The 16,281-nt window shown below is 44.5% G+C and overlaps 1 protein-coding gene across 5 annotated transcripts in view; it reads right to left on the bottom strand.

Annotated features, from left to right (window-relative positions):
- The window catches only part of USH2A (usherin), a 493,686-nt gene that overhangs the window by 262,335 nt on the left and 215,070 nt on the right, over positions 1-16,281 (bottom strand). For all 5 annotated transcript variants that reach the window (XR_011854013.1, XM_072140122.1, XM_072140124.1 and 2 more), the window contains exons 25-30: positions 14,785-14,970; positions 14,576-14,706; positions 10,981-11,254; positions 3,575-3,778; positions 1,746-1,826; positions 701-886 (exon numbers count right to left, since the gene is read on the bottom strand). Coding sequence is in view for 4 of the 5 variants with exons in the window: in XM_072140122.1 (XP_071996223.1) it covers positions 701-886; positions 1,746-1,826; positions 3,575-3,778; positions 10,981-11,254; positions 14,576-14,706; positions 14,785-14,970 (1,062 nt within the window). In the remaining variant the exon portion in view is untranslated. The remainder of the gene's footprint in view (positions 1-700; positions 887-1,745; positions 1,827-3,574; positions 3,779-10,980; positions 11,255-14,575; positions 14,707-14,784; positions 14,971-16,281) is intronic.

Below are 16,281 nucleotides of genomic sequence, written 5' to 3'. Positions count from 1 at the left end.
TATGGGCACAGCACAGCACTACTACTCCTATCCTGTATATATGGGCAGAGCACAGTACTACTACTCCTATCCTGTGTATATGAGCACAGCACAGTACTACTACTCCTATCCTGTATATAAAGGCACAGCACAGCACTACTACTCCTATCCTGTATATAAAGGCACAGCACAGCACTACTACTCCTATCCTGTATATAAAGGCACAGCACAGCACTACTACTCCTATCCTGTATATAAAGGCTTAGCACAGCACTAGTACTCCTATATCCTATTCTGGTATATTTAGAGGCTGCAGCTCAGTTCTCATCCCCATCCTAAAGCTACTAGTGACCACCTGTATCAACCCCAGACTTTACTTCAAGGGAAGACTCTATGCAAATCTAACATTCAGTATTATACTGTGTATGTACATCAGTGCACAACATGATTCAAAGAATCTCTCATGCTCCCAATCCCATGATGCTCCCAATCCCATGAAGCTCCCAATCCCATGATGCTCCCAATCCCATGATGCTCCCAATCCCATGATGCTCCCAATCCCATGATGCTCCTAATCCCATGATGCTCCTAATCCCATGAAGCTCCCAATCCCATGATGTCTTCTTGTGCATTAGTCATGGTCAGGTGTATGAGCAGGAATGTTCCATTAATTCTAAAAGGGAAAGTATCACTAATTCTCATTGGTCTTCATGAAACTTACCGCTGTTTTGCGAGGTGTCTTGGAATACAGCCTGGACTGTAGAAATATTTGGGTTGTTCTCGGGTTCTGCCCTCACAATGTACCGTTCTATTATTCCTCTGATTCCAATGGGTCTTTCCCAGGTCACCTCCATACTGGATCCATTTAGATGGAGAACATCTAGAAGAATCTTTCCATTGGTTGGAACTGGAAAGAAAGTCACAAAATGTATAGATTATATATTTCTTCCAGAAACAGCGCCACACTGGTCTATGGTTATATCAGGTACTGCAGCTAAGCAAATGAGGCTGATCTGCAATACTACACACAGCCTATGGACAACGGTCCATACACAAAATTCCATACACAATGCTGGTTTTAGTTGTAGGGTTACCTGGGAGCTGGAAGACTCCCTTTAAGGAACTTTACTTTACCTTTAAAGGAAATCTACCACCAGGATAAAGGATTGTAAACCAAGTACACAGACATACTGGTGTGTGCCCTCTCTGGCAGGATCCACTCTTCTCTTAGCTTCTTATGTCCTGGTTTTTAAGAAAAAGTGTTTCAAAATTATGCAAATAAGCCGGAGCGGCTCAGGGTTCCATAGGTGTTAATGGAGCCTGGAACCCCTGGGGCTCATTAACATCATTTTTACGCCTTTTTTCTTTAAAAAAAAGGGCATAAGAAGCTAAGGAAAAAAGGCTTAAAATTATGTAAATTAACTCAAGGGGTTCCAGGCTCCATTAACACCGAAGGAACCCAAAGCCTCTGAGGTTCATTTGCATAATTTTAAAAGCCTGTTTTTGCCAAAACCAGGGCATAAGAAGCTAAAAGAAGAGCGGATCCTTCCAGAGGGGGCGCACTCCAGTATGTCAGTGTGCTTGGTTTACTATCCTTCATCCTGGCGGGAGATTCCCTTTAAGCATTCTGTATTATCCATCTCTTAGAGGTGAATCTGTCAGCAACTTGCTGACTGACTCCATTATTAACCTGGAAAAATGCAGTTGTGGGCGACTACTATACACAGCAAATGCTACACAATATATAGAAGAAATGATCTATTTACTTGATGCTCTAGAGCGCCCTCTACTCCAGGGGCTGCTTCCTGATCCTCCTTCATTGGAAGCAATGACACGATACAAATATTCTGAAAAAATGTAAATAATAAGTGTAAATATACAATAGATATCATATAAATGTCATTGTTGTCTCCTATATTCTGTAATCAGTTACAGCTCTAAAACCTCATATGAAGATGCATCGTACACGATTTATTATGATAAAGCAATAAAAACAGAAAGATTATGTAATACATCCACAGATTTTACATTTAGCTTGTGCATCATGTATTTCATGCAGTTTAAGGGAACCTTTTAACTATGCAGGCTGCAGCTTGTGTAAAGCATTGTCCCTGGAGAGATGTGTAATAATAATAATACTTTTGTGTATGTTGTTAGTAGCAGCAGAACTGTGAAACTAGAATTCATATTTCAGGATTGTAGCTGGTGGTGTGTCTACACACTGCTGTGCTCTGCACTCTCTGTTGTGGGTGTTAGGTATTGTCCCTGGAGAGATATGTAATTATACCTTTGTATATGTTGTTAGTAGAAGCAGGACTGTGAAATATGGATTTATATTTCGGGATTGTAGCTGGACCTGGTGCACTGGTGGTGTGTCCTCACACTGCTGTGCTCTCTGCTGTCAGTGTTAGGTATTGCCCCTGGAGAGATATGCAATTATACCTTTGTATATGTTGTTAGTAGAAGCAGGACTGTGAAATATGGATTTATATTTCGGGATTGTAGCTGGACCTGGTGCACTGGTGGTGTGTCCTCACACTGCTGTGCTCTCTGCAGTCAGTGTTAGGTATTGCCCCTGGAGAGATATGCAATTATACCTTTGTATATGTTGTTAGTAGAAGCAGGACTGTGAAATATGGATTTATATTTCGGGATTGTAGCTGGACCTAGTGCACTGGTGGTGTGTCCTCACACTGCTGTGCTCTCTGCTGTCAGTGTTAGGTATTGCCCCTGGAGAGATATGCAATTATACCTTTGTATATGTTGTTAGTAGAAGCAGGACTGTGAAATATGGTTTTATATTTCGGGATTGTAGCTGGACCTGGTGCACTGGTGGTGTGTCCTCACACTGCTGTGCTCTCTGCAGTCAGTGTTAGGTATTGTCCCTGGATAGGTGTTGTAATTATACCTATGAATATGTTGTCAGTAGCAGCAGAACTTGGAAATATGGTTTTATATCCCATATTGTAGCTGGACTTGGTGCACTGGTGGTGTGTCCTCACACTGCTGTGCTCTGGTCCACATCCCTTCTTCTCTGTTCTGAGTGATAACTGTACAATTTAACCAGATGCTTGCTACAGCTTTTACTCAAATCAGAGTGAAAAGGCTAGACAGAAAACTTAGAGCACAGCAGTGTGAGGACATCCACCCAATGCATTTGCAGAATCTACAATCCTAGAATATTAAAAGGATATTTAGTGCAAATCCATTGAATAGGGAATAATAGGGTGTGGTCGTTGGGGGTCATGAACAGTAGGACCTGTTGAAAGGCTTCTGATTGTCCCAAAGGTCCATTCACCTCTGTGGGACTTCGGGGGTAAATAATAGGTGGAACCGTCAGCTTGTGTCTATGCACTAGAGGGCGCTGAGAATGTTGTGGATTGTTGGTTGAATGTTGGAAGAAGGGGGTTCAGTTGATTTCATATTGATGAGAATAGGTCATCAATTAACCAATGCCCCTAAAGCCTGGACAAGCCCTTAAGGATGCAAATTACGGAGAGTTTTTTTGGCAAAAATTTGACAATGGCCACTGCCATCAATCAGATATGACTTCCAGATCCGAGCTGACTCCATACATGGTCACCATTCCTTGTACCTGTGAAAGGTTCCACACTGTGGTCCTCCATGCTTTCCTCTTCCCCCCTATAGATGATAGTGGAGTCGTTTCCTCTACAGTTCAGAGACTTGTCCGATGATGGACATCCATCCAGACTGACCCAAGCAGCAGAGACGGACAACGAAGCAATGTTGACCACTACACCTTGCCGAAAACTTATGTCCTTCAAGCAACCACCGAAACCTAAAAATAAAGAGAAGGAACATGTAATATGCGCTCATCTCTCTGACCCCAACATGACTAGAAGTGAAGGGAATCAAGGAGAGTCCATCATGTCTACAAATAATTATCCTCCAGATTCTGAGGCCTCATTATCCCTAACCTATGACTTCTTCTCCTGGCGACCATACTATCTCTATATCTATACAAGACCATATAATTCAGTCTCTTGCCCTTCTAAATTATCACTAATTTGACATCCTCCAGAGCAAGAGCTTCTGTTCTTTTTAGCTACTTTATACTATCTAGAACCTGGAGCAGTTCTCTACTTTCGAGGCCTCCAGAACAAGAGGATTTGGTTTTTTTTTGGAGTTGGCCTCTTCCTTTGGAGTCCTCCAGAGCAAAAGATGTTTCTGTTTCTGTATATTCTGGTACTCCAGAGTATGAGTGTTTGCACTTTGTAGCTATTCTTTACCCTCAGGTGGTCCAGAACAAGAGTTTCTGTTCTTTCTAGATGCCTTATACGCTCAAGAACTCCAAAGCAAAAACCTTTGGAAATTTCGAACTATTCTTGTGTCCTCCCGGTTTGAATCTGCTCTGTGATATTGGGTCTCTCCAGAGTTTTTGCTTGGGGTCCTTGAGGAAGAGGCTTTACTCTTTCTGTCTTTACTTTGAGGCTCTCCAGAGCAGGCGTGTTGGCTCTTTGTCATTGGGCAAATGAGAGCATTTGGATCATTGGATCCTCTAAGAGCAAAATCTGCGTAGCTGCTCTCTACTCTTGAGTCCTAGACTCTATTCTCTGGTTCTTTCGAGCTGCTCTCTACCCTTGGTTTTCCAGGGTAAAACTGCTTAATTTTTTGGTGTCTTTTCTTTATTTTTGATCTTCAGAACTAAAGAGGTCTCTCCAGGTCACCGCTCTCTACACTTGCTAATGGAAAAAAACACTAAATGGGATTCCAAACTAAATGGGGCTCATGGGTCCGAATTGCGCATTTTCGTCGGGTTTCCCGAATATTTCCGATTTGTGCAGAATTGCCCCAGCAACCGGATTGTGGCGCATCGGCGCTGACTTTCACGCGGCAGAAATCAGGGGACATGGCCGTCAGAAAACCTGACGTATTTGGAAAAACCGCGGAATTTGTCGCAAATTGTGTCGCAAAATCAATCACTCACATGCACCAAGAATAGGTTGGTGAACTCCAGCGGACCTCGGCACAGCAGCGACACCTAGTGGACATCGGGCGCACAACCTTAGTGAATCGCCGGAAGACCAACATCCTCGTCGGAGAACGCGCCGCTGGATCGCGACTGGACCGGGTAAGTAAATGTGCCCCTATGAGATGATTTGGGTTGCAAAATGTGCATTTTGAAAAAAATTATTTTTTAGGGGTTGCCAAGCCATGATACGATAATAAGACGTTCTGCTGCTATGACCGCCAGAAACAAAAGGTTACGCCTCCCTACAGTGCCCCCCACCCCCCGTTGAAGAAATAAAGTATGACACAGTTCTTCTACAAATCATTAAGATATCCACCTTAGGGGGTTTGCTCCTAGTAGCTGTTTGCTGCTCTCTGGTCCTCCAGGGGAAGGTTACTGAAAATTTGTAGCCATTTTTAGGAATGAGGAGACCTGAAAGTCCTGCTCTTGATCAGCTACCAAATCCCGAAGCTCATCCCCCACTAATAACACCTGTGATAGGTGCTGGCACCAATTTTAGGTGATACCCTTTATAAGCCACAGGCTAAATTCACCGTTTTCCAGAGGTTCGCCATTCCTTGAGATGTCATTAAGGATCAATGATTTGAGTAAATGGCACCAACGACTTTGCTGGTAGTGTTGAATGATTTAACACCCTTGACCGGTGCCAACACCCATTGCGGGTGTATCCAATGTTGGGGGGCTAGCCAAACCCGAACATGTGGTTGTACTCCGGGTCTGGAACCTGAACCGCGATGTTCGGCAGGGACCCAAACTTGCTGTTTTCTATCCTAAAGTCCTCGACGACAAGAGTGTCCACTCTTTATAGCATTTTAGATCTCTTGGGTCTCCCAGAACTACAATCTTCCCTCATTATCGCTTCCGTAATTATAGCTTTAACAAAATACTGTAGATAAAGGCCCTGAACCGGGGGCTCAAAATTATTTTTTTTCAATTTAAATTTAGAAAAACAAAAAGAATACTACCCAATGACCATTTTCGACTGGACCGTTCCTGTCCAATGTGGTCTCCTAACTCTCCTAAGAGGCCATATCTTTAAATGCAATAATGTCTGTGTATAAAGATTGGCGAATCCATATGTTTATTCTTAGATTTGCACCAATTTTCAATCCAATTTTTTTTTTTTGGATTTGCACCTGGATGAACCAATTGTCTGGGAAATTGTGGACTTAAACAAAGATTATGGGGCAGATTTACTTACCCGGTCCAGTCGCGATCCCGCGTTGCCTTGTCCGACGAGGATTCGGCTCTGCCGGGATCGTGCGCCCGATATCAAGCATGTGTCGCTACTGCGCCGAGGTCCGCCGGAGTTCACCATCTTCTTCCCGGTGCATGTGAGTGCTTGATCTTGCGACACAAATCGTTTTTTAAATTCCGCGTTTTTTCCGAATCCATCGGGTTGTCCGACGGTCACGCCTCCCGATCTCTGTCGCTTGCAAGCCGGCGCCGATGCGCCACAATCCGATCCGTGCTCCAAAATCCCGGGGCAATTCGGCGCAAAACAGAAATATTCAGGAAACCCGACGAAAGTGCGGCGTTCGGACCCTTAGTAAATGAGCCCCAATGTTTTAAATAAAAAGCTCCTATATAATATGTATATATATATATAAAACCTAGATAGTTTTGCTGATTTTATACAGTAGGGATAGGGCTAGCGTTAGGGTTTGTGAAAAATAAACGTCTTCATCCTCTTCACCTCTACAGATTGAAACCTCAGGCCTGACGGAATACCCAGCATGCCTTGCTCCATTCAATTATGTTTTCTGAGCAATGACAATGATCTGAAAACTATTATTGATGCTTCCATCCCTGGTAATTAAATTTCCTATACGGCTTCTTCTATCATTGCCGCCTTCTCCGTTTTATCTACTGGTCATATACTCATCATTGTATGAATCATTCCTAATTAAGCCCAGAAATTAAAATGTCCCAACTTCATATAGATAAAAGCTGCTCCCCTGAACTGTGCAGGGTGCGTGGCGGCAGGCGTGACCGTGCATTCATTTAAATAGATTATTTGGAGTCGGATTTTGTAGTTTGTTTGATGAGATTAGGTGACAGAGGGCTGGGGGGGGGGGGCACATAAAATAGAGATGTCACACAACACCCGGTCTGATGTACCTGTAATACAGCAAGATGTACACGTAATGTAATATAGCACATAGTATAAAGTACCGTTATACACCTACAGTATATACCAGTACTATACTATAGCCTGTAGTATATTGTACAGTCACACAGCACATGAATGTACCTGTAACCCAGCACACAGAGCAGAATATATAATACATAGTATAATGTACCAATACATGGTATATAGCACACAGTCTATCAGTCATACAATCCATCATATAATGCACCATTTATAGAAAACATATGCACCAGTCCTACTATATGTAAGTAATAGTATTATGCACCAGTCTTATAACACACAATAGGGCACTTTCATCATACACAGTCCCTGCACGCCGCACACACCATGATGTCAGCAAGTGGATGATGTCATGGTGTGTGCGACGGCAGAGTGACCTGGAGATGGATCATCCGAAGAAAGGAGAGGAAAAGCCGGGGAGGGGGTAGGTATTGGGGGTCTTTTATAGGCTGGGCAAAACTCGGGCAGGGAGCTGGTTATATACTAGGGAGCATGAGCTGGCTGGCTATATACTGGAGGGAAAGGGGCTGGCTGGCTATATACTGGGGGGCAGGGGCTAGTTGACTATATACTGGGGCTCATATGCTGGCTGGCTATTTACTAGGGGGCATGAGCTGGTTGGCTATGTACTGGGGGGGCATGTGCTGGCTGGCTATATACCGGGGGCATGTGCTTGCTGGTTATATACTAGGGGTCATGAGGCTGGCTGTATGGGTTCGGGGTCAGTGGACCCTCTGGACCACTGCGGGAGATGGTACTAGCCGACACTTGGGACTGGAATCTAAGTGGCAACTGGTCACAAAGCGGGATGGTCTTGCTGTGGCAGGGTACCACCAGGTCGCTCCACAGGTGCGACTAGCCCGCGGTGGCTGCCAAGGTTGAGGTACAAATTGAGGCAATCTCGTAGAAAGGTTCAGGCGAAGAGTCAGGGCAAATGGCAGAGGTGCAAGGTCAAAGTCCACATCTGGGGTCAGCAACGCGAGGTCAATGCAGATGGAACACTGGAACACAGGCACACGGGAACACTGGAGCACGGGAACACTGGAGCAGGGGAACACTGGAGCACGGGAACACTGGAGCACGGGAACACTGGAGCACGGGAACACTGGAGCAGGGGAACACTGGAGCAGGGGAACACTGGAGCAGGGGAACACTGGAGCAGGGGAACACTGGAGCACGGGAACACTGGAGCACGGGAACACTGGAGCAGGGGAACACTGGAGCAGGGGAACACTGGAGCACGGGAACACTGGAGCACGGGAACACTGGAGCAGGGGAACACTGGAGCACGGGAACACTGGAGCAGGGGAACACTGGAGCACGGGAACACTGGAGCACGGGAACACTGGAGCAGGGGAACACTGGAGCACGGGAACACTGGAGCAGGGGAACACTGGAGCAGGGGAACACTGGAGCAGGGGAACACTGGAGCACGGGAACACTGGAGCAGGGGAACACTGGAGCACGGGAACACTGGAGCAGGGGAACACTGGAGCACGGGAACACTGGAGCACGGGAACACTGGAGCAGGGGAACACTGGAGCACGGGAACACTGGAGCAGGGGAACACTGGAGCAGGGGAACACTGGAGCAGGGGAACACTGGAGCAGGGGAACACTGCAGCAGGGGAACACTGGAGCAGGGGAACACTGGAGCACGGGAACACTGGAGCAGGGGAACACTGGAGCAGGGGAACACTGGAGCAGGGGAACACTGGAGCAGGGGAACACTGGAGCAGGGGAACACTGGAGCAGGGGAACACTGGAGCAGGGGAACACTGGAGCAGGGGAACACTGGAGCAGGGGAACACTGGAGCAGGGGAACACTGGAGCACGGGAACACTGGAGCAGGGGAACAGGAACAGGAACGAAGGAACACACAGGAGCACGGGAACAGGAACGCAGGAACACACAGGAGCAGGGGAACAGGAACGCAGAAGCAGGAATGCAGGAAATAACACACAGGGAGCTTTCTCTTCTCGCAAGATCTGGCGAAGTGATGGGAACCGCCAGATTAAATAGCAAACCTGGAAGTGGCCAGTGCCAATCAGCATGCACTGGCCCTTTAAACTTCAGAGTACCTGCACGCGCACCCTAGGGAGCAGGGATATGCGTGCGCCCTAAGCCGGACAGGAGCGGGAGCGTAGAGAGGTGAGTTTGGAGCAGGGGCCAGGGCAGCGCCATGGAGAGGTGCACGGGTGTGCCCTCAATCCGTGACACTGGCTAGCTATATACAAGAGGGCATTAGATTTCCTGGGGGACATGAGGCTTGCTGGCAATATACTGAGGGGTAGTAGAGGGCTGTCTGGATGTATACTAGGGGCATGGGGATGGCTATATACTGGGGGCAGAGGGCTGGCTGGCTCTATAATTGGGGGCATGAGCTTTCTAGCTATATACTGGTTGGAGTCTGTGACCAATGCATTTCCCAACCCAGACTTATATACAAGCCTAGGGTGGGAATATTACATACAAGGAAAAGGCAGCACTCCGGAGTCTAGTGAAGCAAATACATGTATCAATACTGGATGGATAGATTCATGATATTCATCATAGAGGAGAGATAGCTACACCCCTAATCATTCTATAGATTCTTCCATGTATATACATTCATACACATTGAATAAGATAATATTTCTTTGCATTTCTATACAATACAATAATAACAATAAAGATTGACTTTCACAACGTAGAAAGATCCTTCACGGAGAGAAGAAATAATTGTCGGCTCAGCATTTTTTGTCTCTTTGAAAAGTTCTCAGGTCGTGAAGACTAAGTAATAAGAAGCAAATTATGATGTAGACAGCGGCCTCGGGGGAGCTGTATCCACATCATGTATTTCAATAAGGCTCTCTGTAGTTTTCACATGATAACAGATTTTGGTAGAAGTCCCCGGAGAGTCTCCTCTCTAATAGCATTCATTGTACATGCAGCCTCAGACTACATCAATCTGTGGGGTGGATGAGGAGAAGGGGCACGGATGTGGGAAACTTGTTACAAGGAAAATTAGAATCCGGATGAATGTGATCTACACATCTGTCATCTTCATAAGAAATTAAAGGGATCTTCTCATCACAAATTACCCCTTTAATTTGGGCAAATTTCTTGACTTCCTGTAATGGCCACTAAAGGGGACATTTGGTATTATTGGAGTGACCATTTAAAGGTGTCTTCACATCTCAACTATCAGTAGGATATGCCATCTTTTTATGATTGGTAAGGTCTGACCAGTGAGACCCCAGAGGTCAGAAAAAGAAGCGAGCAAAGCAATTATCTAGCAAAAAAATCAACAAAAAGATTCTCTTTTTGAGTTTTTCAAAAGATTTGGGTGGATCCTAAACCCTAAACACAAATGTTTAAAGGGGTTATCCGGGTTTTAAAAATAGGCCCGGGCTGGGGTGGGCTAGTTAAACATAACCAACATCTACTTACCTTGTCCGGCGCCGCCGATGTCCCGCTCCGCGGTCGGTCTTCTCTGTGCGCCGGTTTCATTACAGGGGCGCACAGGGAGCTTCCGGACGGCTGGAAGCTCCTATCCGACACCATCTCCCAGCGCTTACAACGCTGAGAGATAGGGACGGATAGGAGGAGCCGGCCAAATCCCGGACCGGAAGCTCCTTGTGCGTGGCTTCCGTGCCCCTGTAAACAAACAGGGGCACGGATCGAAGGGACCGCGGCGCGGGACATCGGCGGCGCCGGAAGAGGTAAGTAGATGTTTATTATGTTTAAATATCCCTCCCGGCCCAGCCATAAGAAATTTTTAAAACCCGGATAATCCCTTTAATGAAAAGCTCCGATCTCGTTTTGTAGATCCTTTATAATTGTTTTCAAACGTTTGCTAAATCCTATATCCTTACCTTGTTGCATCTGAAGTTCTGGGAATAAGATTTGTACAGCCTCTGGGACTCCTCCAATGAAGACTGTAGAGTTCCCCTTCATCTCGAGAGCAGCAGACCCCACCGCCCGTTCCAGCAGGTTGTTGAGTCGTAGGTAGAAATGTTTGCCCTCCTTTCTGAACGACATGTGGTTCCATCGACCATCGCAATACGAAAGTCCAACCCAAAGATTGACTTGTATCATTGTAGAGTTACTATGGTATTTTGCTGTCAGGTTCCCATGATCCAACTCAACCTGTAAGACAATGTATGCAATATCGAAATCAAATACAAACTTTGTGTTGGTTGGGGTCAGGCCTCGAGGACCATCACTGATCCTCACCGAAGCTGGCCGTAAGAATTAGATTAAGGTGAACCCACCAATGTTGGTGCGACCAGACTATGGTCTACTAGTCATTGTCCACTTCTGAGGTATAGATGTTGGCTGAACCACGAGTGTGCATGTGTAGGGAGGCAGGGAAGGTTAATTGTTTGCCAAACGCATTGTGCAAGTTTAGAAAACAGTAGCCCACATGGTTGTGTGTGCATGTGTACGGGAAGATCTAGATGGGAGTATTTTACATGCATCAAAGTAGAGTTGAGTAGAAGTGAACTTTAGGTTTGACCTCATCCTTTGGGAAATTCTGCACAACCAGGACATGTTGTTTGATGGGCTGTAGAGCAGCCAATCAGACAGCTTTATGCCCCTGGCTACAAGGCATGGCTGCGATTGACCAGGTGGACACCTGTGGACACACCCATGCCTAGTTACAGGGGTGTAGAGCAGCCCAATTGGCTGCTCTATAGCCTTTAAAGCAACATGGTTAATGGTTAACCATGGTCATGGTAAACCGGAGCTAGCGAATGGAGGATGCTGAACCTAAAGTTAGGGTCCGCTCATCTCAAGTTGAGAGGTCTAGCAAAGCTCAACAGTGTATTTAGGGAAGTCAAGGGTGATTGTTGTTGGCTGAGCTGAGTTTGTATGTGTATAGGGATGCTAAGAGGAATAGCTGCTCACTAAGCTGAGTATGCATGTGTGTAGGGATGTTATTAGGGCAGCTGTTGCCAGAGTTGCCCGTTTACATGTATCGGGATGCTGAGAATAGCTGTTGGCACAGTTGAGGAAGGTTGAATGTGTAACTATTAGTAGAGCTCGATCTAGAATGGATCCAATGTTTTTCTACAAAAAGTTCTATATTGTCTCTATATTAAACTAAAGCAGAATTGTTATCTAGAAAATCTGGAGCATACTGAATGTATCCGCTCCATCATCCGAGGAACGGATGCCTTATCACATCCATAGAGCGGTCGTATTAATAAAATAAAGCGCTCATTGGTGCAATGACCACAGGGGCAAAGGTGATAGAATTCCTGATTATGTGTAAGATTTACATCCGCAGGACACTCACATTATTGTACGGCACTCACTTTAATTAATGGGATGTAAAATGTAACACTACGACGGCTGCTTCATGGCAAAAGTAACACAGTGTTTGGATTTTTTCAATTAACTTTTGACATTGTTTTCTTTTGTTGTGTTTTAGGCCTAAAATTTGTTGTATTCCAAAAGTCATAACTCTTTGGAAAAAATATTGGGGGTCATTTACTAAGGGCCCGATTTGCGGTTTCCCGACGTGTTACCCGAATATTTCCGATTTGCGGCGATTTTCCCCGGGATTTTGGCGCACGTGATCGGATTTTGGCGCATCGGACGGAAATCAGGGGGAGTGGCCGAACGAAAACCCGACGGATTCGGAAAAACCCCGGCATTTAAAAAAAAAAAATGTGTTGCGGAGCTTGCACTTACCTTCACTAGGAATAGGCCGGTGAACTTGAGTGCGTTCCGATGCTCTTAAGCACAGCAGCGCCACCTGGTGGACGTCGGAGGAACTGCCTTAATGAATCCCGGCTGGACCCGAATCCACCGCAGAGAACGCGCCGCTGGATCGCGAATGGACCCGGTAAGTAAATCTGCCCCATTGTCTTTAACATAATAATTTACTTATTTCTTGTAGGATGTGGTGAAATTTTCTATATATTCCACATAAACGATACAAAAAAAAAAAAATTAGGGATATACATTTTTTAAAATATTTTTTCCAGATGATTAAAGAATAAAAATTTGCATCATTATTTTTAATAAATTTTTTGCCCATGCATAAAAATTGTGTTTACAGGCAGTCCCCGGGTTACATACAAGATAGGTTCCATAGGTTTGTTCTTAAGTTGAATTTGTATGTAAGTCGAAACTGTATATTTTATAATTGTAGATCCAGACAAAATGTATTTTTGCCCCAGTGACAATTGGATTTTCAAAATTGTTTGCTCTAATTGGACTATAGTAACATCCAGAGAGCTTCACCAGAGGTCATGGTGGGCAGAGAGGTTTGTCTGTAACTAAGGGTCGTCTGTAAGTTGGGTGTCCTTAAGTAGGGGACCGACCCATATTTTGGTGCATGGATTTTTTTTATGCTCAATACAGGCATAAAATCTACCAATTTTTAAATTGACATACGATAAAACAACCACCACCACCAGTAGAATAATACTTTATGCCTTGAAAATATCTCCAAATTTCTTATGTTTACCAATTTTTTTATCAAAGTGTTGATAAATCTTCCCCCATGTGCCTTTAAGCATCAATTTTTTTTTTTTTGTAATACAAATTGGGTGCCATTGAGTGATCACATAATTTTATTTTTTCCAATATTTGACCAATATTTTTAAGGTTATGATGGAGATAAACTCAGTATTTTATTTTATATATAGATTTACCGTATATTTTTATGCTTCTATTTGATTTTTGGACAATTTATCGCTTGAAGGAGTTTGTTATAACTGTGAGGTCTGTGTATTGTAGGCAGCAGTAGATTATGGCAGTCATGGCAGGACCCCCCAAAAGGTCAACTTTTTTTAATGGTTTGACACATAGGGGGTCATTTACTAAGGGCCCGATTCGCGTTTTCCCGACGTGTTACCCGAATATTTCCGATTTGCGCCGATTTTCCCTGAATTGCCCCGGGATTTTGGTGGGGCAATTCAGGGGCAATTAAGGGAAAATCGACGCAAATCGGAAATATTCGGGTAACACGTCGGGAAAACGTGAATCGGGCCCTTAGTAAATGACCCCCATACTGTCTATATAAGATAACAGAACCACAGGAAAGTAGGGTCTCTTGTATATATGTAAGTATAAAGGATTTCAGGGATGGAGGTTCATGTCTTCATTGTATTTGGAGATGGTTTGGGGTTATGGACCTTCTCGATTCCTTTAGCTACCACCACGCAGTCCATAATACAATTAGTAGGTGACCTTACAATTCTGGATCTGATCACTGCAATGGATCGAGTATGGTTCCCTTTAGTCTGTATGAGCAGGGTTATTTAGTATATTAGGTATACCTTATAGAAAAGTATAGAAAATGTTGATGCATGGGGTATACAATACAACCCAAATTCAGGTGTGACTTGAATATCCTTGTGATATATGTTGCACCGCTCCTTGGCTGAACTCCCTGAGCTGAACATATGCACTTACATGTCCATCATAGAACAGAACACTTATTATTATACATACCAGGATATAATCTGCTCCATCTGTATTGTATATAAAGAGCAGGAGGCCTTTGAGTTGGTCCGTTTTGAACATGAATGATATCTGAATGTCGGTGCCACCAGGAAACACAGAAGAAGGCAACTCCAGAAAGCCTAAAGTAATAAAACATGTATCACATACAATAGTAGTAATGGATGGAATACAGGACCAGGAAAGATCATAGATGTTACCAAAGCCTAGAAAATATGCTCCCTCCTCAGCAGATTCCGGACATCCCTCCCGTTTCTCATACACATTGCTTCGTTCTTCTGCTTTATCCCAGTCCAGCAGCTGCCACTCCTTCTGGTTGTCACTCTTCTGTATGAATATGTCACCAAGACAGCCAACAAAACTCTTCTGGATAATCTGTGTAAGATCTAGGAAAAATTACAAATAGTGAGTTAATAACTAAGCAAACAGAATAGAAGGGAAGGAAGAAGGAAGGAGGAAAAAAAAGGAAAGGAAGAAGGAAGGCAGGGGCGAAGGAAGGAAAGAAGGAATGAGGGAAGGAAGAAATGAGGAAAGAAAGAAAATAAGGAAAAGTAGGTGGCAGGAAAGGAGGAAGGAAGTGAAGTCAGAGGAAATAAAGAAAGGAATTATGGAAGAAGCGAAAAAAGGGAAAAGTAGGTGGAAGGAAAGAAGGAAGGAAGGAGTGAAGGAAGAAAGGAAGCAACAAAAAGAAAACCTATGGAATGAAGGAAGGAAATGGCTGCAGAAAAGAAGATAAATTGAATGGAAGAAAGGTAAAAAGATAAGGTTTGGTAAGGAAGGCAAAGGGAACAGACAAAGAAGGGAGAATTCTATAAAGGGTTCAGCAGGGAAAAAAGTGAGAAGAAAAGCGATAGAGTGGACAGAAATGATGGATGGAGAAATAAAGGGAGGGAGTAAGAAGAAGGAAGTGGAAGAAAATGATAGAGTGGACAGAAATGATGGAGGAACAAAGGGGGGAAGGAAGAAGAAGAACGAAGTGGAAGAAAGTGAGAGAGAAAATGTAGAAGACCAAAGAGAGCATGGAAGAGAAGAAGGTAGACAGCAACAAGGAAGTAAGGGAGAGAAAAAGTAAGTAGGGATAGAAGGAGGGAAGAAATTTAAAATGCTGGGAAGGTACAGAAAGTAATTAAGAAAATACCAAGGATAGAAAAGAGAGAAACGATGAGGGCAAACAAAGACAGACGGGAATACAAGATACATTGGAAATTGAGGGAGCAAAGAAGATAAAAGGAAGGAACGATGGGTAAGAGGAATACCTAGGATACAGTGTCGGACTGGCCCACCAGAGTCCCAGAAGATCCCCCGGTGGGCCCTGGCTCAACCCAATACAGAACCCCAGAGGTCCATCAGAAAACAACACAAATTGAAGGCTGAGTATATTTCCTGGGGGATAATGAAGAGTGGGCCCCCAAATTGATTTTCTCTGGTGGACCTAAGGAAACCCAGTCCGACACTGCTAGGATATGAGGAGTACCTAGGATATGAGGAGTACCTAGGATATGAGGAGTACCTAGGATATGAGGAGTACCTATGATATGAGGAATACCGAGGATATGAGGAGTACCTAGGATATGAGGAGTACCGAGGATATGAGGAGTACTGAGGACATGAGGAGTACCGAGGATATGGGGAGTACCGAGGATATGAGGAGTACCGAGGATATGAGGAGTAAGGAAAAGTAAAGCAAACGGTGAAAA

This window comes from Engystomops pustulosus, chromosome 3 (assembly GCF_040894005.1).
Source record: "Engystomops pustulosus chromosome 3, aEngPut4.maternal, whole genome shotgun sequence".
NCBI classification, from domain to species: Eukaryota; Metazoa; Chordata; class Amphibia; order Anura; family Leptodactylidae; genus Engystomops; species Engystomops pustulosus.
This window is presented reverse-complemented; position numbering and strand designations above follow the sequence as displayed.